General features: G+C 38.1%; 1 protein-coding gene across 1 annotated transcript in view; it reads left to right on the top strand.

The window, feature by feature from the left end:
- The window catches only part of LRAT (lecithin retinol acyltransferase), a 49,768-nt gene extending 33,127 nt beyond the window's left edge, over positions 1 to 16,641 (top strand). Inside the window, exons 3-4 of the mRNA XM_089912296.1 lie at positions 11,658 to 11,849; positions 14,073 to 16,641. Of these exons, the coding sequence (XP_089768422.1) occupies positions 11,658 to 11,849; positions 14,073 to 14,132 (252 nt within the window). The 3' untranslated portion in view covers positions 14,133 to 16,641. The remainder of the gene's footprint in view (positions 1 to 11,657; positions 11,850 to 14,072) is intronic.
- The last annotated feature ends 8,295 nt before the right edge of the window (positions 16,642 to 24,936 follow it).

The raw sequence follows: 24,936 nt of genomic DNA, 5'->3' as shown, positions 1-24,936 counted from the left end.
GGTAAGCAAAATGAGAAGACAGAGAAACACACAGCAGATGAAAGAGCAAGGTAAAAACCCACCAGCCCTAACAAGTGAAGAGGAAATAGGCAGTCTATCTGGAAAAGAATTCAGAATAATGATAGTAAAGATGATCCAAAATCTTGGAAATAGAATAGAGAAAGTGCAACAAACATTTAACAAGAACCTAGAAGAACTAAAGAGGAAACAAGGAATGATGAACAATACAATAACTGAAATTAAAAATATTCTAGAAGGGATCAATAGCAGAATAACTGAGGCAGAAGAATGGATAAGTGGAAGATAAAATAGTGGAAACAACTACTGCAGAGCAGAATAAAGAAAAAAAATGAAAAGAACTGAGGACAGTCTTAGAGACCTCTGGGACAACATTAAACACACCAACATTAGAATTATAGGGTCCAAGAAGAAGAGAAAAAGACTGAAAAAATATTTGAAGAGATTATAGTTGAAAACTTCCCTAATATGGGAAAGGAAATAATCAAGTCTAGGAAGCACAGAGTCCCATACAGGATAAATCCAAGGAGAAACACACCAAGACACATATTAATCAAACTATCAAAAATTAGATACAAAGAAAACATATTAAAAGCAGCAAGGGAAAAACAACAAAGAACACACAAGGGAATCCCCATAAGGCTAACAGCTGATCTTTCAGCAGAGACTCTGCAAGCCAGAAGGGATTGGCAGGACATAGTTAAAGTGATGAAGGGGAAAACGCTACAACCAATTACTCTACCCAGTAAGGATCTCATTCAGATTTGACAGAGAAATTAAAACCTTTACAGACAAGCAAAAGCTAAAAGAATTTGGCACCACCAAACCAGCTTTACAACAAATGCTAAAGGAACTTCTCTAGGCAGGAAACAGCAGAGAAGTAAAAGACATACAAAAACAAACCCAAAACAATTAAGAAAATGGGGATAGGAACATACATATCGATAATTACCTTAAATGTAAATCGATTAAATGTTCCCACCAAACAACACAAACTGGCCGAATGGATACAAAAACAAGACCCATTTATATGCTGTCTGCAAGAGACGCACTTCAGACCTAGGGACACATACAGACTGAAAGTGAGGGGATGGAAAAAGATATTCCACACAAATGGAAACCAAAATAAACCTGGAGTAGCAATTCTCATATCAGACAAAATAGACTTTAAAATAAAGACTATTACAAGAGACAAAGAAGGACACTACATAACGATCAAGGGATCTATCTAAGAAGAAGATATAACAATTGTAAATATTTATGCACCCAACATAGGAGCACCTTAATACATAAGGCAAATACTAACAGCCATAAAAGGGGAAATCGACAGTAACACAATCATAGAAGGGGACTTTAACACCCCACTTTCACCATTGGACAGATCATCGAAAATGCAAATCAATAAGGAAACACAAGCTTTAAATGATACGTTAAACAAGATGAACTTAATTGATATTTATAGGACATTCCATCCAAAAACAACAGAATACACATTTTTCTGAAGTGCTCATGGAACATTCTCCAGGATAGATCACATCTTGGGTCACAAATCAAGCCTTGGTAAATTTAAGAAAATTGAAATTGTATCAAGTATCTTTTCCAATCACAACGCTATGAGACTAGATATCAATTACAGGAAAAAATCTGTAAAAAATACAAACAGATGGAGGCTAAACAATACACTACTTAATAACGAAGTGATCACTGAAGAAAAAAAAAAACCTAGAAACACATGACAATGGAGACACGGTGGCCCAAAACCTATGGGATGCAGCAAAAGCAGTTCTAAGAGGGAAGTTTACAGCAATACAATCCTAACTTAAGAGACAGGAAACATCTAAAATAAACAACCCAACCTTGCACCTAAAGCAATTAGAGAAAGAAGAACAACAACAAAAAAAACCAACAAAGTTAGCAGAAGGAAAGAAATCATAAAGATTAGATCAGAAATAATTGAAAAAGAAATGAAGGAAATGATAGCAAAGATCAATAAAACTAAAAACTGGTTCTTTGAGAAGATAAACAAAATTGATAAACCATTAGCCAGACTCATCAAGAAAAAAAGGGAGAAGACTCAAATCAATAGAATTAGAAATGAAAGAGGAGAAGTAACAACTGACACTGCAGAAATACAAAGGATCATGAGAGATTATGCAAGCAACTCTATGCCAATAAAATGGACAACCTGGAAGAAATGGACAAATTCTTAGAAATGCACAACCTGCCAAGACTGAATCAGGAAGAAATAGAAAATATGAACAGGCCAATCACAAGCACTGAAATTGAAACTGTGATTAAAAATCTTCTAACAAACAGAAGCCCAGGACCAGATGGCTTCACAGGGAAATTCTATCAAACATTTAGGGAAGAACTAACACATATCCTTCTCAAACTCTTCCAAAATATATCAGAGGGAGAAACACTCCCAAGTTCATTCTATGAGGCCACCATCACCCTGATACCAAAACCAGATAAATATGTCACAAAGAAAGAAAACTAGAGGCCAATATCACTGATGAACATAGATGCAAATATCCTCAACAAAATACTAGCAAACAGAATCCAACAGCACATTAAAAGGATCATACACCATGATCAAGTGGGGTTTATTCCAGGAATGCAAGGATCCTTCAGGATACACAAATCAATCAACGTGATACACCATATTAACAAATTGAAGGAGAAAACCATATGATCATCTCAATAGATGCAGAGAAAGCTTTCAACAAAATTCAACACACATTTATGATAAAAATCCTGCAGAAAGTAGGCATAGAGGGAACTTTCCTTAACATAATAAAGGCCATATAAGACAAACCCACAGCCAACATCGTCCTCAATGGTGAAAAACTGAAACCATTTCCACTAAGATCAGGAACAAAACAAGTTTGCCTACTCTCACCACTATTATTTAACATAGTTTTGGAAGTTTTAGCCACAGCAATCAGAGAAGAAAAAGAAATAAAAGGAATCAAAATCAGAAAAGAAGAAGTAAAGCTCTCACTGTTTGCAGATGACATGATACTATACATAGAGAATCCTAAAGATGCTACCAGAGCTACTAGAGCTAAAAAACTACTAGAGGTAATCAATGAATTTGGTAAAGTAGCAGGATACAAAATTAATGCACAGAAATCTCTGGCATTCCTATACACTAATGATGAAAAATCTGAAAGTGAAATTAAGAAAACACTCCCATTTACCACTGCAAAAAAAAGAATAAAATATCTAGGAATAAACCTACCTAAGGAGACAAAAGACCTGTATGCAGAAAATTATAAGACACTGATGAAAGAAATTAAAGATGATACAAATAGATGGAGAGATATACCATGTTCTTGGATTGGAAGAATCAACAGTGTGTAAATGACTTTACTACCCAAAGCAATCTACAGATTCAATGCAATCCCTATCAAACTAGCACTGGCATTTTTCACAGAACTAGAATAAAAAATTCCACAATTTGTATGGAAACACAAAAGACCCCGAATAGCCAAAGCCATCTTGAGAACGAAAAAATGGAGCTGGAGGAATAAGGCTCCCTGACTTCAGACTATTCTACAAAGCTACAGTACTGAAGACAGTATGGTACTGGCACAAAAACAGAAAGATAGATCAATGGAACAGGATAGAAAGCCCAGAGATAAACCCACGCACATATGGTCACCTTATCTTTGATAAAGGAGGCAAGAATATACAGTGGAGAAAAGACAGCCTCTTCAATATGTAGTGCTGGGAAAACTGGACAGCTACATGTAAAAGAATGAAATTGGAACACTCCCTAACACCATACACAAAAATAAGCTCAAAATGGATTCATGACCTAAATGTACGGCCAGAGAGTATCAAACTCTTAGAAGTAAACATAGGCAGAACACTCTATGGCATAAATCACAGCAGGATCCTTTTTGACCCACCTCCTAGAGAAATGGAAATAAAAACAAAAATAAACAAGTGGGACCTAATGAAACTTCAAAGCTTTTTCACAGAAAATGAAACCATAAACAAGACCAAAAGACAACCCTCAGAATGGGAGAAAATATTTGCTAATGAAGCAACTGACAAAGGATTAATCTCCAAGATTTACAAGCAGCTCTTGCAGCTCAATAACCAAAAAACAAACAACCCAATCCTAAAATGGGCAGAAGATCTAAATATACATTTATCCAAAGAAGATATACAGATTGCCAAGAAACACATGAAAGAATGCTCAACGTCATTAATAAATAGAGAAATGCAAATCAAAACTACAATGAGATATCATCTCACACTGGTCAGAATGGCCATCATCAAAAAATCTAGAAATAATAAATGCTGGAGAGAGTGTGGAGAAAAGAGATCCCTCTTGCACTGTTGGTGGGAATGTAAATTGATACAGCCACTATGGAAAACAGTATGGAGGTTCCTTATAAAACTGAAAATAGAACTACCATGTGACCCAGCAATCCCAGTACTGGGCATACACCCTGAGAAAACCATAATTCAAAAAAAGTCATGTACCAAAATGTTCATTGCAGCTCCATTTACAATAGCCAGGACATGGAAGCAACCTAAGTGTCCATCAACAGATGAATGGATAAAGAAGATGTGGCACATATATACAATTGAATATTACTCAGCCTTAAAAAGGAACGAAATTGAGATATTTGTAGTGAGATGGATGGGCCTAGAGTCTTTCATACAGAGAGAAGTAAGTCAGAAAGAGAAAAACAAATACCATATGCTAACACATATATATGGAATCTAAAAAAAAAGGTCATGAAGAACCTAGGGGTAAGATGGGAATAAAGACACAGACCTAGAGAATGGACTTGAGGATATGGGGAGGGGGAAGGGTAAGCTGGGACAAAGTGAGAGAGTGGCATGGACATATATTCACTACCAAACGTAAAGTAGATAGCTCGTGGGAAGCAGCCGCATAGCACAGGGAGATCAGCTCGGTGCTTTGTGACCACCTAGAGGGGTGGGATAGGGAGGGTGGGAGGGAGGGAGATGCAAGAGGGAAGAGATATGGGAACATATGTATATGTATAACTGATTTGTTTTGTTATAAAGCAGAAACTAACATATTATTGTAAAGCAATTATATTGCAATAAAGATGTTAAGAAAAAAAAAGAAAAGATGCTTGATATGATTTCAGTTTTTTAAAATTTATTGAGACTTGTTTTGTGGCCTAGCATGTGATATCTCCTGGAGAATGTTCCATATGCACTTGAAAAAATATGTATTCTACTGCTTTCAGATGGAATGTTCTATATTTATCTATTAAGTCTATCTGCTCAAATGTGTCATTTAAAGCCAGTGTTTCCTTACTGATTTTTGTATCTGGATGATCTGTCCATTGATATAAGTTGGCTGTTAAGGTCCCCTACTATTATTGTATTACTGTCAACTTCTCCCTTTAGTTCTCTTAATATTTACTTTATGTATTTAGATGCTCCTATGTTGGGTGCATATATATTCTTCTTGGATTGATCCCTTGATCATTATATATTGTCCTTCTTTGTCTCTTGTTACAGCCTTTGTTTTCAAGTCTATTTTGTCTGACATACAGCTTTCTTTTGATTTCCATTTGCATGAAATACCTTTTTCCATCCCCTCACTTTAAGTCCGTGTGTGTGTTCAGATCTGAAGTGAGTCTCTAAGCAGCACATATATGTGTCTTATTTTTGTATCCATTCAGCTACTCTATTTCATTTGGTTGGAGCATTTTGTCCATTTACATTTAAAGTAAATATTGATAGGTATGTACTTATTGCCATTTTGTTCACTGTTTGGGGTTTTTTTTGTAGTTTCTTTTTGTTCCTTTCTTCTTTTATTCTCTTCCCTTGAGGTTTAATGACTGTCTCTAGCATTGTTTACATTCCTTTATCTTTTTGTGTCTATATCAATTATAGATTTTTGGTTTGTGGATACCATGAGGTTTATATATAGCAATCTATATATATTGCTCTATATCTATATCTATAAATATAGCTATGACTATTTTAATTTGCTGATCTTTTAATTTCAAATACATTTTAACCATTCTGCATTTTTACTCTCCTCTCCCCATGTTCACTGTTTTCACATCATATCTTACATCTTTTTTTGTGTGTATCTGCTTATTGTAGATATAGAAAATTTTACTACTTTTCTCTCTTAACCTTCCTACTTGCTTTGTGTGTGGCTTACTACCTTTACTGTATTTTGCCTTTACTAATGATTTTTTTCCTTTTTTAATTTTCATGTTTCAAATTATGCCTTTTCTTTTCCTTAGGGACGTGTCTTTAATCTTTCTTGTAAAGCTGATTTGGTGATGCTGAACTCTTTCTGCTTTGACTTGTCTGTAGAACTTTTGTTCTCACTATCAAATCTGAATGAAATCCTTGCTGGATAGAGTATTCTTGGTTGTAAGTGTTTCTCTTTTACCACTTTAAATATATAATGCTACTCCCTCTCTCCTGCAGATTTCTGCTGAAAAGTCAGCTGACAGCCTTCTGGAGTTCCCTTGTACATAACTTGTTGCTTTTCCCTTGCTGCTTTTAGTATTCTCTATTTTATTATTATTATTATCATTATTATTATTATTGCCATCTTAAGTACAATGTGTCTTGGTGTTATTCTCTTTGGGTTGATCCTGTTTGGAATTCTCTGTTCTTCCTGGACCTGGAGGTCTGTTTCCTTTCCCATGTTAGGGATGTTTTCAGCTATTATATATTCAAATATAGTCTCTGCCCTTTTCTCTCTCTTTTCTCCTTCTAGGACCACTATGATGAAAATGTTGGTATGCTTGATGTTGTCCCAAAGGTCTCTTAAACTGTCCTCACTTCTTTTTATTCTTTTTTCTTTTTCTGTTCAGCTTCAGTGATTTCCACTGCCCTGTCTTCCAGATCACTGACCTGTTTCTCTGTATCATTTAATGTACTGTTGACTCCTTCTAGTGTATTTTCATTTCAGTTATTGTATTCTTCATCTCAGTTTGGTTCTTCTTCATAGTTTTAAACTCTTTGTTAAAAACTTCTAACTTCTCACTCTATTCATCCAACCTTCTCCTGAGTTCTTTGAACATCTTTATGATCATTACCTTGAACTCCCTGTCAGGTATCAGGAGACTGCCTATCTCCACTTAATTTAGCTCTTCTTCTGGGATTTTATCTTGTACCTTTGTTTTGAGCATACTCCTCTGTCACCTCATTTTGCCTAAGTTGGTGTTTTTATTTCCATGTATCTGGTAGGTTGGTTAAGTTTCCCAGTCTTGGAGAAGTGTACTTTTGTAGAAGACATCCTATGTATCCAGCAGTGTACTCCCCTCTGGTCACCAGAGCTATATGCTCTAGTGTTTCCCTCTATGTTGGCTTCATGGGTCCTTCTGTTGTGGTGGGCTCACAGCTGTGGGAAGTCTGGAACGTGTGGCTGGCCCCTGGTCCAGTTGGTTGCCAGGTCCTATTTTATGTGGGGGCTGCTGGCCACTGGTTGGTGAGGCCAGGTCATGAAGCGGCTGGCTCTGTAGACCTGGGGTTTCTTGGGGCCAGTGAAGGCCCACTGGTGGGGGGAGTGAGCTTCTGGGGTAGGTGGTTGTGGGACTGGGGGTCCCAGATCTACTGTTGACCTCCTCCTGGGACAGCTGGCTTATAGGTCTAATGTGTCTTGGAGATAGTGTTGGCCTGCTGGTAAGCAGAGTCAGGACCCAGGGGATCGTGTGGCTAGTGCTTGCTCACTGGTGGGTGGAGCCATGTCTTGGGGTCTCTGATTGCAGTGCCCTGGGGATCCTGAAGCTGGTGTCAGCCCACTGGTAGATGAGTCCAGATCCCAGGGCTGCTGGCTGATGGGTCCAGTGTGTCCCAGAGCTGATATTGGCCTGATATTGGGCCGGGCCAGGGCATGGGGGTCCTGGAACTGGTGCAGGCCTATTGGTTGACTGGCTGAGTCCTAACAAGGCAGGCTGTGAGGTTGCAGTGGTCTAAGGGCTTTTATCTGTCCACTGTTGGGTGGACCTGTGGCCCAGGGGATCCTGGGTCTGGTGCCCGCCCACTGGTGTTTGAAGCCAGGTCCTGGCACTAGTGCTGGACCACTGGCAGGCAGAGCTGTATCCTGGGGTCTCTGGATATAGGACCCAGGGTTCCCAGAGCTTGTGTCAGTCCACTGGTTGGTGGATCCAAGGCCCAAGGGGTCCTAAGGCTAGTGCTGGTTTACTGATGAGTGGTGCCAGGTCCCAAAATCTCTGGTTGCAGTGCCCTGGCTGTTGGCCTGCTGGTGGGCAGAACAGGTTTCTGACACAGCTCACTGTAGGGTCTGGGTTTTCCCAAAGCTTGTTTTTGACCAGCTGGTGAGTGGGCCAGATCCTAAGGTGGCTGGTTGAGGGGCCTAAGGTGTCTTAGAACTGGTATTGGCTTGCTGGTGGGTGGGGCTGGGTCCCGGTGCTAGTAAGCTAGATAGAGGATTCCAAAATGGCACTTGCCAGTAGCAGTGTCTATGTGGTAGAACAAGCTCCCCAAAATGGCTGCCACCAATGTCTGTGTCCCCAGGCTGAGCTCCAGTTGCCTCCTGCCTCTCCAGGAGGCTCTCCAAGATCAGCAGGTGGGTCTGACCTTCTTCTGTGGGTCCTGGAGCATGTGAGATTTTGTGTACACCCTTTAAGAGTGGAGTCTCTATTTCCCTCGGTCCTCTGGGTCTCCCAAAAGTAAGCCCTGCTGGCCTTCAAGGCCAAATACTCTGGGGGTTTGTCTCCCCGATGGAGGACTTCTGGTCTGGGGAGCCCAACATGGGGCTCGAACCTCTCACTTCTTTGGGAGAACCTCTGAAACTGTAATTGCGGTAGCCCCCTGCCCCACCCAGGGGCACTATATCACAACACTGTCCCTTCTACCTGTCTCTCAGTTCCTTCTTTATATCTTTAGTTGTAGAAGAAGATATTTTCTGATAGATTTCAGTCTTTTCATAGACAGTTGTTCTGTAAACAATTGTAAATTTGGTGTGCTCATAGAGGAAGTGAGCTCAGGGTCTTCCAACTCTGCCACCTTGACCACTCCCCACTCGTGGTTTTGATTTGCATTTCTCTGATGACTAATGACATTCAGCATCTTTTCATGTACCTGTTGGTCGTCTGTATGTCTTCTTTGGAAAAATGTCTATTCAGATCATCAGCAAATTGGATTTTTTTTCTTTGCTATTTAGTTTATGAGTTCTTCATATATTTTGGGTATTAGCCCCTTATCAGATATATGATTTTGCCATCTTTTGCAGATATCTTCATTTTGCATCATTTTGCAGATATCTTCTCCCATTCAATAGGTTGCCTTTTCATTTTGTTGATGGTTTCTTTCGCTGTGCAGATGTTTTTAGTTTGATATAGTCCCATTTGTGGGTTTGTGTTTTTTTTGCTTTTGTTGTTTTTGCTTTTGCTGCTTATGAATTTTTTAATAAAGGGGGAAAACAGAATCATTTCCCTCAAATTTAGTCATTTTCCACATCCTGCTTCTAACGTCTTCAAAATTAATAACAAAATGGCAACCTAATATAGCCTATGTTTGTCAGGTCAGTTTGTTGGGGCTAGGATCACAAGCCCAAATTCACGGCCAGACAACTATAGCTGCTGTGACCATTGCAATGAACATGAAGTTCCAAAGACTTTCTTTTTTAAATTTTTACAATTTTTTTAACATCTTTATTGAAGTATAATTGCTTTACAATGGTGTGTTAGATTCTGCTTTATAACAAAGTGAATCAGCTATACATATACATATATCCCCATATCTCCTCCCTCTTGCATCTCCCTCCCACCCTCCCTATCCCACCCCTCTAGGTGGTCACAAAGCACCAAGCTGATCCCCCTGTGCTAAAAGTTCCAAAGACTTTCTTAACACAGAGGTAACCATAGACAGTTGCACACTCGTTATTACAAACCAGACTTTATCCCCAGTCTCCTATCTTGTGTTTAAAGTAGGTGAGCAGGTAAATCTCATACTCCTGTCATTCTAGCTGAAATCCTGGATTCCTGGACTAGTAGTCAGGCCAGAACTGGCAGCTCCATGCCTTTTATCACTTGGAACCCCACCATGTCAACTGCCTGGTCCTCCAGGATATCCCAGTTACATAACTGGGGAAAGAGAATTCAAAGAAAGAGTAACAGAAATGGCTACAGGAGCTCAGCTCCATTTATAAACCATTTACTTTAATCATTAAACTTCCTCAAAAGGGATGGAGCCATGAAGAAGGAAGCCTTGGGATCTTCCTATAGGCTGGTATATACCATGAACAATAAATTACAAAATAAACTTATTTGATTAAATAAATTTGAAGGGTAATCTTCATTGACATAATGGAATCTGAGTATTTCTATTATATAGAGAACATTTATTTTCCTTTTTCTGTTTTTAATTGATGACTTAATTCAGGCCTTCTGATTCCTCATAAGATGGTTAACTTGATTGGCTGCAGGCACTTTCCCAGGACCAAACCCTGGAAATGTCATCATAGCAAAAGAGAGGATCTATAAAAATAAAAATGTGAGAAACCCTGGAAAGACAGAAACTGTTTTGGGAAAAAAAAAAAAACAGCAACCCAGATGCAGCATACTTGAAGTCTTGGGAAGAGTATGTTTGATATCATTTCATTTCCTCAAATGCTATTGGGTGGAAGAGTACCTTCTGCTTTGATACTGTGAGGCAGCAAAATGGCAGGACCACCAGGGCAGTGAGTGGGAGGGTCACACCAGGATGGTGCTGGTGGTGGTGAAGAGTAGATAACAGCAGGTCCTGGAGTTATCCCTTCTTCCTCCTTCACTCAGAGAGCACTGGGTGTGTATAACCAAAACATTAGGAGACTCTGGTCTATGCCCAGCTCTCAACTCCTTAAACTCACCAGGAAGGGTACAATACAGGGACTGGGCTCTCCCCTCCAACCCAAGTTCATATTACTAATGAAGACTGTGAATGTGACTGTGAGCTTACGGGGAACGCTAGATAACTGAGGAGCCCAACAGCTACAAAACAACTAAACAAGATATAGTGGATAACGTTTGATCTTATTTCATTAAGAAATAGATTACAAATTTAAGATAAGCATAATACATGTTCTCTAAGAAAGAAGAAAGCTAGTGGTAACATGAAATAAGAACTAGTAGTTATAAAGGAAAATAAAGAAGAAAAAGCTGAGTATGAAATACATGATTTAAAATAAATAGCAGAATAGAAACAACCAATAAATTAACAAGGAGGTGAAAAAACAGGTCAAAGAACTCCACCAGCAACACCAGGAATAAATAAAGGGAAATCATGTGACAAGTGTGGCTCAAATCTTAGCTCTGCCACTTACCAGCTGAATGACTCTAAGCAAGTCACTTAACTTAAGCGACTTAACTCCCGGCAACCATTTTACCATCTGTAAAATGGATATATTAATAGTACCTACTCTATACATTTATAGTGAGGATTAAATGAGCTAATATATGCAAAGTGCACAGAAGAGTCTTTGGTACCTAGCCAATACTATATACAATAAGCTATTATCATCATTAAGATATAGGATATATAAAAGAACAATTTGTAGGAGATGTAGGAGAGAAGCACACATGTCATCATTCAACTAATAGGAGTCCTGGGAGAGAAAAACAATTGAGTGGAAAGAAGGTAATGTTTTGTTTTTTGTTTTTTTTCAGTACGCGGGCCTCTCACTGTTGTGGCCTCTCCCGTTGCGGAGCACAGGCTCCGGACACGCAGGCTCAGCGGCCATGGCTCACAGGCCCAGCCGCTCTGCGGCATGTGGGATCTTCCCGGACCGGGGCACGAACCCGTGTCCCCGGCATCGGCAGGCGGACTCTCAACCACTGCGCCACCAGGGAAGCCTGAAGGTAATATTTGAAGAAAAGATTGCAAATATTCCAGAATGAAAGAAAGGTGAAACATCTCTGATTGAAGGAGCTCACAGAGGGCTAAACAAAATGGATGAGAAAAAATCTATAGCTAGGCACATTATGATAAAGCTTAAGATCGGAGAGTGAGAGAAATTATAAATGATTCCAGAAAGAAAAAATAGAAAACCTTCAAAAGAACAATATTTGATTGACCTCAGACTTCTCCACAATAACATTGGATGCAAGAAGATAATGAAGTAATGTTTCAAGGTGTTGGAGTAAAACAAGTAAAAGAATTGGAAAAGTAGAACTTTGTATCCAGCAAAACTATTATTTAAATATGATGGAGCAAGAATGATGGTGTCGGGCATTCAAGGCTCAGAGGGTTTGTATCCAAAAGCCAACTTTGAAAAGACTATTAGAGGGAATATTCTAAGAAAAATGGAAATACATTTAGGCAGTCACAATGAGATATATGGAAATAAGAGCTGAGTAAAGAACTTATTAAGTAATTTATAAGAATAATATGCCTGTGTGTGTGTGTGTGTGTGTGTGTGATGTATGTGTGTGTGTATGGTGATGCGGAACTAAAATTGCATGTAACTGCAACCAAGAATGTGTGTGCAGTTTGGTTGCAGGAGCAGGTGAATGAAAGAGGGAGCTGAGAGAGTTCTAAAGTCCTTGTCTTAGAGAGAAAATACAAATGTTGGTAAGTATAGGTCTTCGTAAGTTAGACATATAGAATATATAATTTTCACATCAGCAGAAAAATAATCTATCATAGAGGTGGGAAAGGGAAAAAATAAAAGAACCCCATCTTTTAGCTTCTCCCATGGTGTTAAATCCCTACTTCCTTTATTCTTAATTTTGTCCTACACAGGTTGAGTTAACAATTGGCCACACACTCATTTGGCTTATTCCATTGTCACTATTAGAGACAGATTATATACTAGCTATAAATTATATACCAATATATCTAAAACCTCATTAATTCATAAGTAATTTGCTAAAAAATTAACTTAATAAGTTATATTCTGTGACACGGCTGACAGAGATGGGTTGAGACTTAATTCCACAACAATTTAAGAAAATTAGGAGTGCACCAAGATTACAAGAGAGAATATTTAAATTACTCGAGACAACATTGTAAGGATCCCAAATATTTCCAAAGCAGCCATTTACTCACATCATTTACTTGCAAATATGCTCAGCTAAATCACTCATGTATTTATTCAATCTGTTCTCAATTCTTTCAGTCAGTATTTTGTCACTCAATTTTCTGTTTAGAATAAATATTTATTATCAATTTGGACATATAAAACATTTGAATTTTTCTTAAATTAAGACAAAAGCTTTCCTCCTTTTGATCTGAAGGAGTGGGGTAAGTTTCTACTGTAAGGAGAAATCTAGTATTAAATCTTTACTAAGTGCAACACAACACTCGGGCCAACGTCACGTCAACCTTGGGTGGCAGTGTACACCCTCTAGGTAGGAAGCTGACCCATCCATGGGGATTCCAGTTTTCACAGTAAGCAGTATCGAAATTTTTTGTTGTTGTTGTTGACTTTTGGTTTTTGTTTTTTGTTTTTGGGGTACGCGGGCCTCTCACTGTTGTGGCCTCTCCCATTGCGGAGCACAGGCTCCAGATGCGCAGGCTCAGCGGCCATGGCTCACGGGCCCAGCCGCTCCGTGGCATGTGGAATCTTCCCGGACCGGGGCACGAACCCGTGTCCCCTGCATCGGCAGGCAGACTCTCAACCACTGTGCCACCAGGGAAGGCCGAAATTTTTTTTTAAAAAAACTTTACACTTACATATACCATGCTGGTGCGTTCAGACAAGATAACTGGTGCATAACCAAGTAACACATTCCTGGTTAAAACTACAACACATGTTTCTTTGGCTTATTACTATTATCTATCTTTTTTTTTTTTTTTTAATGGCAGAGAAGACTTGTTTTACTGAGTGGCTGGTCTTCACAACTGCTGAGGCCAAGGAGAGGAAGGGGGGAAGCTTTATTTCGTGGTCTCTGCCTCCTGGCCGGCCTCCAGGAGCTTGGCCTTGGCCGGGAGCAGCTCCCCAGGGCGCTGACTTGCTTCCCGTGTTCGCCCTGAGCTCTCGGCCCTGTCAGCCAGGATCCCTGCGGGCGTTGTCCGTCTGCAGCTCTGATGTGTTCCGTGAGAATCCGCCCTCTCTGGGACACGCTCTCCTTTGCTTGCAGGTACCCGCTGTGATGCAGGCAGTGGTCGCTCGTCTTAGACCCGCGGTGTTCTCTGAGTAGTGGGCAAAGAGTTCTCATCCCCTTCGTCCAGGTTGCCTTCTTGGACATTCGAACGCCCTGTGCTTACCTGTACCCGTGTGCCTGCCCTTTTCCGGCATCCAGCCCGGGAGAGGACAGTCACAAGCTTGCGGCTTGTGATCGGCTCTGGATCTGCCAACGGGAGCCGGCAGTGGCTATTTCATTAGTCTTCTCAGAGTCCAGCCAGGCCTTCTCGACACAGCGGAGGACGCTGGAGGCGAGCCTCTTTTGAGGCCTGACATTCTCACGGCTGCGGTCCAAGCGCCAAAGAAAAGTTAAGTTATCGGATTTTTTTTTCTCATAAAAAATGTATTATCTTTTTACAAAATAATTATATTACAAATTCACTGTTACAAAAACAATATCATCTGTAATCCTTTTGTTAATATTACATAGGAATATTTTACTTTTAATAAAAACAGGACTCTCCTTTTGCCATCAAAATCATAGTAAGGAGTGTTTCCCATGCCATGAATAATCTTCTGTAACAGAATTTTTAATGGTTCCAAAGTACTCCACGGTATGGATGCTTTACAATTTATTTAATCAAGCCTGGAATGTTAAATATTTTTCTAGCTGTGCAACCTCTCTTTTCTGCATCTGTAAAATGAGGCCAGTACTCATGCCAGCTTTAAGGGTTGTTATGAGAATTAAATGAATTAACACATGCAAAGTCTTAGAACAGCACTGATTGATATTCCCTGTCTAAACTATGACCTCCATCAAGGCAAGGACCGTGTCTGCCTTGTTCAATATGGTATCTCTAGGATCTAACATCAACTTGGCACAGAGGAGGTGTTCAATAAATAGGAATCGTAGTGTTGGTTTTAACAGTACTGCTGGTAGAATTAAACTCTCAAGAAATATTTGTTGAATAAAGTAATTAACATTCTTTTACTTATATATTGATAGATAACTATTTTAAAACAACTAACTATACTAGGACACTCTGTAATAAATTCCAGGGTAAGTAACATTCCAGAGTAGCAAACATTTTGTTTTTAAATGCTAAGACCCTTTTCGTTGCCAGCTGGAAATTCAGTGCAGTCTTAAATTCATTGGAGCAACATTTTCCAGGAAGTATTCGATGGGTGTTCCACAAGTAATTAATAGCTATTCTATGAATCTTTTGGGTGATTAAATAAGTTTGTTAAACTTTGGGTTAAACAGAATTAAACAGTTATCTTTGCCACATCTCTGAACTTTTTTTTTTTTTTTGCGTACGCGGGCCTCTCACTGTTGTGGCCTCTCCTGTTGCAGAGCACAGGCTCCAGACACGCAGGCTCAGCGGCCATGGCTCACAAGCCCAGCGGCTCCGCGGCATGTGGGATCTTCCTGGACTGGGGCACGAACCTGTGTCCCCTGCATCGGCAGGCACACTCTCAACCACTACGCCACCAGGGAAGCCCATCTCTGAACTTTTATAAAGCTACTGTGCACTGAGAATTTCTGAAAGGGATGTAGTATGTGGTGTTTCTCAAATTAATTTTATCACATAACTTTTTTTTCATGGAGCATTTTCTGGTTTAAGTATTGTACTGAGCACAGTTTGGGAATTCAAGGATAATGTTTCTGAGATATAGATCTTTCCATTTTATAAACAAGAACGCATATGGGGAGTAGGCTAGAGAGAGGAAAGGGATGAATGTGAAGTGGATGCTATGCTAGACACTTTACATGGAATGTCTGTGGTCATCACTGATGTTGCTTAGTAAACATGCAGGTGCCCACATTTTGGGTGCCGGTAGCATGATACCTCCTAGACCCCTTTGTTGGTGGCGACCTCCTAGACACTTTTGTTGGTGTCACCATGTGACCAGTCCCAGCTAACGAACTGTGATTGGAAAGAACGTGTGGCAATTTGGAACTTAGCATGTAATTGCCCATGTGAGATAACCCAGAGCTCTCCTGTCCCTCTGCCATGGCCACCTACAATGTGACAGGTGGCAGTGCTCCATCAGTCTGTGCTCCTGAGTAAAGGGAGGAGGAATGGCTGCATGGGAGCAGACCCACAGCTACTGTAGCTCAAGAGAAAAATAAACCTTTGTTATTTTAAGCTGAGATTTGTGGGACTGTTTATTATTGCAGCCTAACCTGGTCTGCCCTGACTGATACAGTATCTTATTTAATCTAGACAACCAACATACAAGACAGACAATATTGTAAGTGTAAGTGATGTGAAAGTGGAGACTTTGGGAGCCTAAGTAATTTGTGTCTAAAGTTACACTGCCAGTATTTGAACTGTCTTATTCCAAAGCCCATTTCATTTCCATCTTATCACTCTGCCTCAAAAAATGTGTTGAAATACAACTCTTAGATTTACTAAAGTACTTAGAAATAAGTAGGAGCTAGACAATTTTTATTGAACAATGTTGCTTATGCCCTTGAATTATTCTTTCACTGGGGTTAGTGAAAGGATGGAGTCCTGTGCAACGGTCCCCAACCTTTTTGGCACCAGAGACTGGTTTTTTGGAAGACAGTTTTTCCATGGATGTGGGGGGTGGGTGGGATGGTTCAGGCGGTAATGCAGGCGATGGGGGGGATGCAAGCAATGTTTTAGGTGGTAAGGCGCGCGATAAGGAATGATGGGCAGCGACAGATGAAGCTTTCCTTGCTCGCCCGCCACTCACCTCCTGCTGTGCGGCCCGGCTCCTAACAGGCCTCAGACCAGTACTGGCTGGAGACCCCTGCTGTACTGTGCCAACTAAGTACATTTCCAGAGGCTAAAGTGAAGGCTGGATGTAAAATTTCCTCTGGGGTCAGCAGAAATTTGATTCACCATAATTTCAAATCAAGGGATAAATCAACAGAGCAGCATAAATTGTCCAAAAGCTAATTTTGGAGTAATTTTCATCAGTTTCAAAATATGTTAGTTATAAGTTATCTAACCTTGGCATTATGAAAGCTATTCCATGCATATTTCGAAAATAAGTATTCTACTTTTTCTATAGAAGCTGGAAGATGGGGATGATATCTTTTTATGTATCAGCAATTTTGAAAATCACATAAATTACACTTTTCTTTCATTAAGTCACTTCAATCATTAAACTTTGAGAGGAAAATAAGCTGCTCTAATTTTTAATCTCTTATTCATTGATTGGACAAATAATTTTTGAGGGCACTGTGCTAGGCACTGAAGGTAGAGCAATGAATAAAGCAGACCAAAATCTCTGCAGTCTTGGATGCCATATTTTAGTAGGGGAAACAGATAATAACAAGATAATAAAATACAGTGTTAGATGGTGAGAAGCACTATGGAGAAAAATAAAGCAGAGATAGATATAGTTTATATGTATGATATGCAAGAAGAACGTAATTCACACAATATGGCCTTGGAAGGTCTTACTGAGAAAGTGAAATTTCAAAAAAGCCCTAAAGAAGATAAAATGGCCATCTACCTGGCTTTGTGGAGGGTGCACATTCCAGGATTATGGAATAGCCAGAATAAGGGCTGTGATGCAGAATTTTGCCTGGTATGGTCAAGAAGGCTGAAAGTCACTGTAGCTGGAGTAAAGGGAAGATTTTTTTAGTCTGGTTCATCATGAATACTGACCCTGGCAACTAGCACTGTACCTAGCACATAGTAGGCACTCCATAAATGTGTGTTGAATAAATAAATCAACAGATGGGCAAAGGGTGTAAATGGGATTAGCACTGGTGGCCAGAGGGATTCTAATTTTATCATATGTGTGCATGTATATATACTTTTTTTTTTAATAAAAAAGGATTAAAGTAAATATGATCAGATCTTAATTAACCCAGTAGTCAATTCTGGGTTGTGAGAAAGTATAATGTAAGAGAAAGTACTCTTTAAATGTCTATTCAAAATTTCTAAATTTATAATAAACAACAAACAAACCATGGCAAACAATTCAAGAGATAATACCAAAAAATCACAAATCCCAAAGTGTCCAGTACAGGGCTTAGTGTTTTCACTTGCTATGTCATGTTATTCTATACACCTGTGAGAAACTTGGTATTATGTCCATTTTACAACTGTGAAAACTAAAGCTCAGAGAGGTTATGTGAGTTATATGAGTTGACCAAGCCTATGTACAACTGGGAAAGAGAAGAGCTGAAATTTTCATATAGGTTTTTATAATTCCAGTGCTTTTTTTTGAACACCATTCTGCATATAAAATATATGAAAATATCTTATATGCAGACATAAAAATATATCTATCTGTGTATAAAAATAGGCTTTCTACAAGTATAGACTATAAGATATACTTAACCATTTGTCACATCTAGTAAAAATAAGTAGTAAGAAAAACAAATGTATAAAATTTTAATAAGATTTCCTGCTATTAATATTTGTTCATAAAGCAGTCATTCTGATTTTGCATCCTGTAGTCATTCTACTGACTACTCCCCTTCTTTCCTCTTACACCTCCAACTAATTGACATAGACACTACTCACCCACTTCCTAGAACTTAAACACATACTTCAGACTTACTCTATTTCCTAGTTATTCATAGAACTGAAGCCCTGTCTCCAGGTTACAGGGGGCTACTGGACTTAACCAGAGAAGTGGTTCTAATTCAGTCTGGTTAGCCTGCCCCATATTCACAGGACAGAATGAAAATCAGAATTACAGATTGCAGTTGTTTCAATTACAGATTGTATTTCTTTCAAGTTTCCATTTAAATACATTATTCCTACAGAAAAAGATTCCAGTGGTGCTAAGACACAGGTTGAGATGGAAATGTATCTCATTTATTAAGAATGAGAATTGGAATGGAATGACTAAAAGCTGGCAAAACATAAAAGGTCAGTGATTTCAGGGATGCCTTAGAGATTGTACATATAAGCGGATCAATGCAAATTAGAACAGATATAATAATTGCCTAGAAAGATCTGATGCTTTAATTTAAAATGCAAACCATTTCCTTAATTTCATTTTCTGATATTTCTTTGTTAGTGTATAGAAATGCAACATATTTCTGTGTATTAATCTTGTATCCTGCAACTTTAGCGAATTCATTAATGACCTCTAGTAGTTTTCTGGTAGTGTCTGTAGGATTTTCTATGTATACTATCATGTCATCTGCAAACAGTGACAGTTTTACTTCTTCCTTCTCAATTTGGACACCATTTATTTCTTTTTCTTCTCTGATTGCTGTAGCTAGGACTTCCAAAACTATGTTGAATGAAAGTGGCAAGAGTGGGCATCCTTGTCTTGTTCCTGATCTTAGAGGAAATGCTTTCAACTTTTCACCATTGAGAGTGATGTTAGCTGTGGGTTTGCCATATATGGGCTTTATTTTGCTGAGGTATGTCCCCTCTCGGCCCACTTTCTAGAGAGTTTTTTTTTTTAATCATAAATTGATGTCAAATTTTATCAGAACCTTTTTCTGCATCTATTGAGATAATCATATGAGTTTTATTCTTCAATTTGTTAATGTAGTGTATCACATTGATTGATTTGCAGATACTGAAAAATGCTTGCATCCCTTGGATAAATCCCACTTGATTGTGGTGTGTGATCTTTTTAATGTATTGCTGAATTTGGTTTGTGAGTATTTTGTTGAGGATTTTTGTATCTATGTTCATCAGTGATATTGGGCTGCAATTTTTCTTTATTGTGATATCTGGTTTTGGTATCAGGGTGATGGTGGTCTCATAGAATGAGTTTGGAAGTGTTCCATCCTCTGCAATTTTTTGGAATAGTTACAGAATGTTAGGTGTTAACTTTTCTCTAAATGTTTGGTAGAATTCACCTGTGAAGCCATCTGGTCCTGGACTTTTATTTTGGCGAGTTTTTTTTTTTTTTTTTTACTGATTCAATTTTGTTACTGGTAATTGGTCTGTTCATATTTTCTATTTCTTCCTGGCTCAGTCTTGGGAAATTGTACCTTTCTAAGAATTTGTTCATTTCTTCTAGGTTGTCCATTTTATTGGCATATACTTGCTTGTAGTAGTCTTTTATGATCCTTTCTATTTCAGTGGTGTCTGTTGTAGCTTCCTTTTTCATTTCTGATTTTATTGATTTGGGCCCTCTCCCTGTTTTTTTGATGAGTCTGGCTAAAGGTTTATCAATTTTCTTTATCTTTTCAAAGAACCAGCTTCTAGTTTCATTGATCTTTCCTATGATTTTTTTAGTCTCTATTTTATTTCTTCTCTGATCTTTATGATTTCTTTCCTTGTACTAACTTTGGGTTTTGTTTGTTCTTCTTTTTCTAGTTACTTTTGTAAGGCTAGGTTGTTTATTTGAGATTTTTCTTGTTTCCTGATGAGCTTGAATCACTATAAACTTCCCTCTTATAACTGCTTTTGCTGCATCCCATAGGTTTTGGATTGTTGCGTTTTCATTTTCATTTGTCTCTAGGTATTTTTTGATTTCTCATTTGATTTCTTCAGTGATCCATTGGTTGTTTAGTAGCATATTGTTTAGCCTCCATGTGTTGGTGTTTTTTGCAGTTTTTGTCTTTTTGATTTGTAGCCTTATAGCACTGTGGTTGGAAAAGACACTTGATATGATTTCAATTTTCTTTAACTTACTGAGGCTTGCTTTGTGGCCCAGCATGTGATCTATCCTGCAGAATATTCCTTGAGCACTTGAAAAGAATGTGTATTCTGCTGCTTTTGGAAGGAATGCTCTTTAGCTATCAATTAAGTCCATATGGTCTAATGTGGTTTTATTTTAATTTAATTTTATTTTTATTTTATACAGCAGGTTCTTATTAGTTACCTATTTTATACATATTAGTGTATATATGTCAATTTCAATCTCCCAATTCACCCCACCACCAACCTCCCTCCACCCACTTTCCTCCCTTGGTGTCCATATGTTTGTTCTCTACATCTGTGTCTCTATCCTGCCTTGCAAACTGATTCATTTATACCACTTGTCTAGGTTCCACATATATGTGTTGATATATGATATTTGTTTTTCTCTTTCTGACTTATTTCACTCTGTATGACAGTCTCAAGGTCCATCCACATATCTACAAATGACCCAATTTCGTTCCCTTTTAAGGCTGAGTAATATTCCATTGTATATATGTGCCACATCTTCTTTATCCATTTGTCTGTCAGTGGGCATTTAGGTTGCTTCCGTGACCTGGTGATTGTAAATAGCGCTGCAATGAACATTGGGGTGCATGTGTCTTTTTGAATTATGGCTTTCTCTGGGTATATGCCCAGTAGTGGGATTGCTGGGTCATGTGGTAATTCTATTTTTAGTTTTTTAAGGAATCTCCATACTGTTCTCCATAGTGGCTTCATCAATTTACATTCCCACTAACAGTGCAAGAGTATTCCCTTTTGTCCACACCCTCACCAGCATTTGTTGTTTGTAGATTTTCTGATGATGCTCATTCTAACTGGTGTGAGGTGATACCTCATTGTAGTTTTGGTTTGCATTTCTCTAATAATTAATGATGTTGAGCAGCTTTTCATACGTTGGTTGGCCATCTGTATGTCTTCTTTGAAAAAATGTCTATACAAGTTTTCTGCCCATATTTTGATTGTTTTTTTTTTAATATTGAGCTGCATGAGCTGTTTATATATTTTGGAGATTAATCCTTTGTCTGTTGATTCGTTTACAAATATTTTCTCCCATTCTGAGGGTTGTCTTTTCATCTTGTTTATATTTCCCTTTGCTGTGCAAAAGCTTTGAAGTTTCATTAGGTCCCATTTGTTTATTTTTGTTTTTATTTTCATTACTCTAGGAGGTGGGTCAAAAAAAATCTTGCCGTGATTTATGTCAAAGAGTGCTCTTCCTATGTTTTCCTATAAGAGTTTTATAGTGTCCGGTTTTACATTTAGATCTTTAATCCATTTTGAGTTTATTTTTGTGTATGGTGTTAGGGAGTGTCCTAATTCCATTCTTTTACATGTAGCTGTCTAGTTTTCCCAGCATCACTTACTGAAGAGACTGTCTTTACTCCATTGTATATCCTTGCCCCCTTTGTCATAGATTAGTTGACCATAGTTGCATGGGTTTATCTCTGGGTTTTCTATCCAGTTCCATTGATCTATATTTCTGGTTTTTGCCAGTACCATATTGTCTTGATTACTGTAGCTTCGTAGTATAGTCTGAAGTCAGGGACTGTGATTCCTTGAGCTCCATTTTTTTCCCTCAAGATTGCTTTGGCTACTTGGGGTCTTTTTTGTCTCCATACAAATTTTAAGATTTTTTGTTCTAGTTCTGTAAAAGATGCCATTGGTAATTTGATAGGGATTGCATTGAATCTAGATTGCTTCGGGTAATATAGTCATTTTTACAATATTGATTCTTCCAATCCAAGAACATGGTATATCTCTCCACCTGTTGGTATCATCTTTAATTTCTTTCATCAGTGTCTTATAGTTTTCTGCATACAGATCTTTCTCTCCCTAGGTAGGTTTATTCCTAGGTATTTTATTCTAATTGCTGCAGTGGTGAATGGGATTGTTTCCTTAATTTCTCTTTCTTATTTTTCATTGTTAGTGTATAGGAATGCAAGAGATCTCTGTGCATTAATTTTGTATTCTGCAACTTTACCAAATTCATTGATTAGCACTAGTAGTTTTCCGGTGGCATCTTTAGGATTCTCTATGTATAGTATCATGTCATCTGCAAACATGACAGTTTTACTTCTTCTTTTCCAATTTGAATTCTTTTTATTTCTTTCTCTTCTCTAATTGCCGTGGCTAGGACTTCCAAAATTATGTTGAATCACAGTGGCAAGAGTGGACATCCTTGTCTTGTTCCTGATCTTAGAGGAAATGCTTTCAGTGTTTCACCATTGAGAATGATGCTTGCTATGGGTTTGTCATATATGGCCTTTATAATGTTGAGGTAGGTTCCCTCTATGCCCACTTTCTGGAGAGTTTTTATCATAAATGGGTGTTGAATTTAGTCAAAATCTTTTTCTGCATCTATTGAAATGATTATATGGTTTTTATTCTTCAATTTGTTAATGTGGTGTATCATATTGATTGATTTGCGTATATTGAAGAATCCTTGCATCCCTGGGAAAAATCCTACTTAATCATGGTGTATGATCCTTTTAATGTGCTGTTAGATTCTGTTTGCTAGTATTTTGTTGAGGATTTTTGCATCTATATTCATCAGTGATATTGGTCTGTAATTTTCTTTTTCTGTAGTATCTTTGTCTGGTTTTGGTATCAGGGTGATGTTGGCCTCGTTAATGAGTTTGGGAGTGTCCCTTCCCCTGCAATTTTTTGGGAGAGTTTGAGAAGGATTGGTGTTAGCTCTGCTCTAAATGTTTGATAGAATTCACCTGTGAAGTCATCTGGTCCTGGACTTTTGTTTGTTGGAAGATTTTTAATCACAGTTTCAATTTCATTACTTGTGATCGGTCTGTTCATATTTTCTATTTCTTCGTGGTTCAGTCTTGGAAGATTTCACCATTCTAAGAATTTGTCCACTTCTTCCAGGTTGTCCATTTTATTGGCATAGAGTTTTTTGTAGTAGTCTCTTAGGATGCTTTGTATTTCTGCCGTGTCAGTTTTTACTTCTCCTTTTTCATTTCTAATTCTGTTGATTTGTGTCTTCTCCCTTTTATTCTTGATGAGTCTGGCTAATGGTTTATCAATTTTGTTTATCTTCTCAAAGAAACAGCTTTTAGTTTTATTGATCTTTGTTACTGTTTTCTTTGTTTCTATTTCATTTATTTCTGCTCTGATCTCTATGATTTCTTTCCTTCTGCTAACTTTGAGTTTTGTTTGTTCTTCTTTCTCTAGTTCCTTTAGGTGTAAGGTTAGATTGTTTATTTGAGATATTTCTTGTTTCTTGAGGTAGGCTTGTATTGCTATAAACTTCCCACTTAGAATTGCTTTTGCTACATCCCATAGGTTTTGGATCATCATGTTTTCATTGTAATTTGTCTTTAGGTGTTTTTTGATTTCCTCTTTGATTTCTTCAGTGATCTCTTGGTTATTCAGTAACATATTGTTTAGCCTCCATGTGTTCATGTTTTTTATGTCTTCTTCTCTGTAATTTATTTCTAATCTCATAGTGTTGTGGTCAAAAAGGATGCTTGATATGATTTCAGTTTTCTTAAATTTACCAAGGTTTGATTTGTGACCCAAGATGTGATCTATACCGGAGACTGTTTTGTGTGCACTTGAGAAGAAAGTGTAATCTGCCGTTTTTGGATGGAATGTCCTATAAATATCAATTAAATCTATCTGGTCTATTGTCATTTAAAACTTGTGTTTCCTTACTAATTTTCTGTCTGGATGATCTGTCCATTGATATAATGAGGTGTTAAAGCCCCTACTATTTTTGTGTTACTGTCAATTTCTCCTTTTATGTCTGTTCAAAGTTGCCTTATATATTGAGGTGCTCCTGTGTTGGGTGCATATATATTTACAATTGTTATATCTTCTTGTATTGATCCCTTGATTATTATGTAGTGTCCTGCTTTGTCTCTTATAACAGTTTTTATTTTAAAGTCTTTTTTGTCTGATATAAGTATTGCCACTCCAGCTTTCTTTTGATTTCCATTTGTTTGGAATGGGAATCCCCTCACTTTCAGTCTGTACGGAAACAATTCCATTTGCCATCATATCAAAAAGAATAAGATACATAGGAATAAACCTACCTGAGGAGGCAAAAGACCTGTAATTCAAAAACTACAAGATGCTAATGAAAGAAATTGAGGATGACACAAACAGATGTAAAGAAATACCACGTTCTTGGATTGGAAGAATCAATATTGTTAAAATGACTATACTATCCAAGGCAATCTACATATTCAGTGCAATCCCTATCCAATTACCAATGGCATTTTTCACAGAACTAGAACAAAAAATTTTTAAATTCATATGGAG

The sequence above is a fragment of the Delphinapterus leucas genome, chromosome 5, assembly GCF_059928025.1.
Source record: "Delphinapterus leucas isolate spDelLeu-1000000601 "Yukka" chromosome 5, BTC_Dleu_Yukka2, whole genome shotgun sequence".
NCBI classification, from domain to species: domain Eukaryota; kingdom Metazoa; phylum Chordata; class Mammalia; order Artiodactyla; family Monodontidae; genus Delphinapterus; species Delphinapterus leucas.
This window is presented reverse-complemented; position numbering and strand designations above follow the sequence as displayed.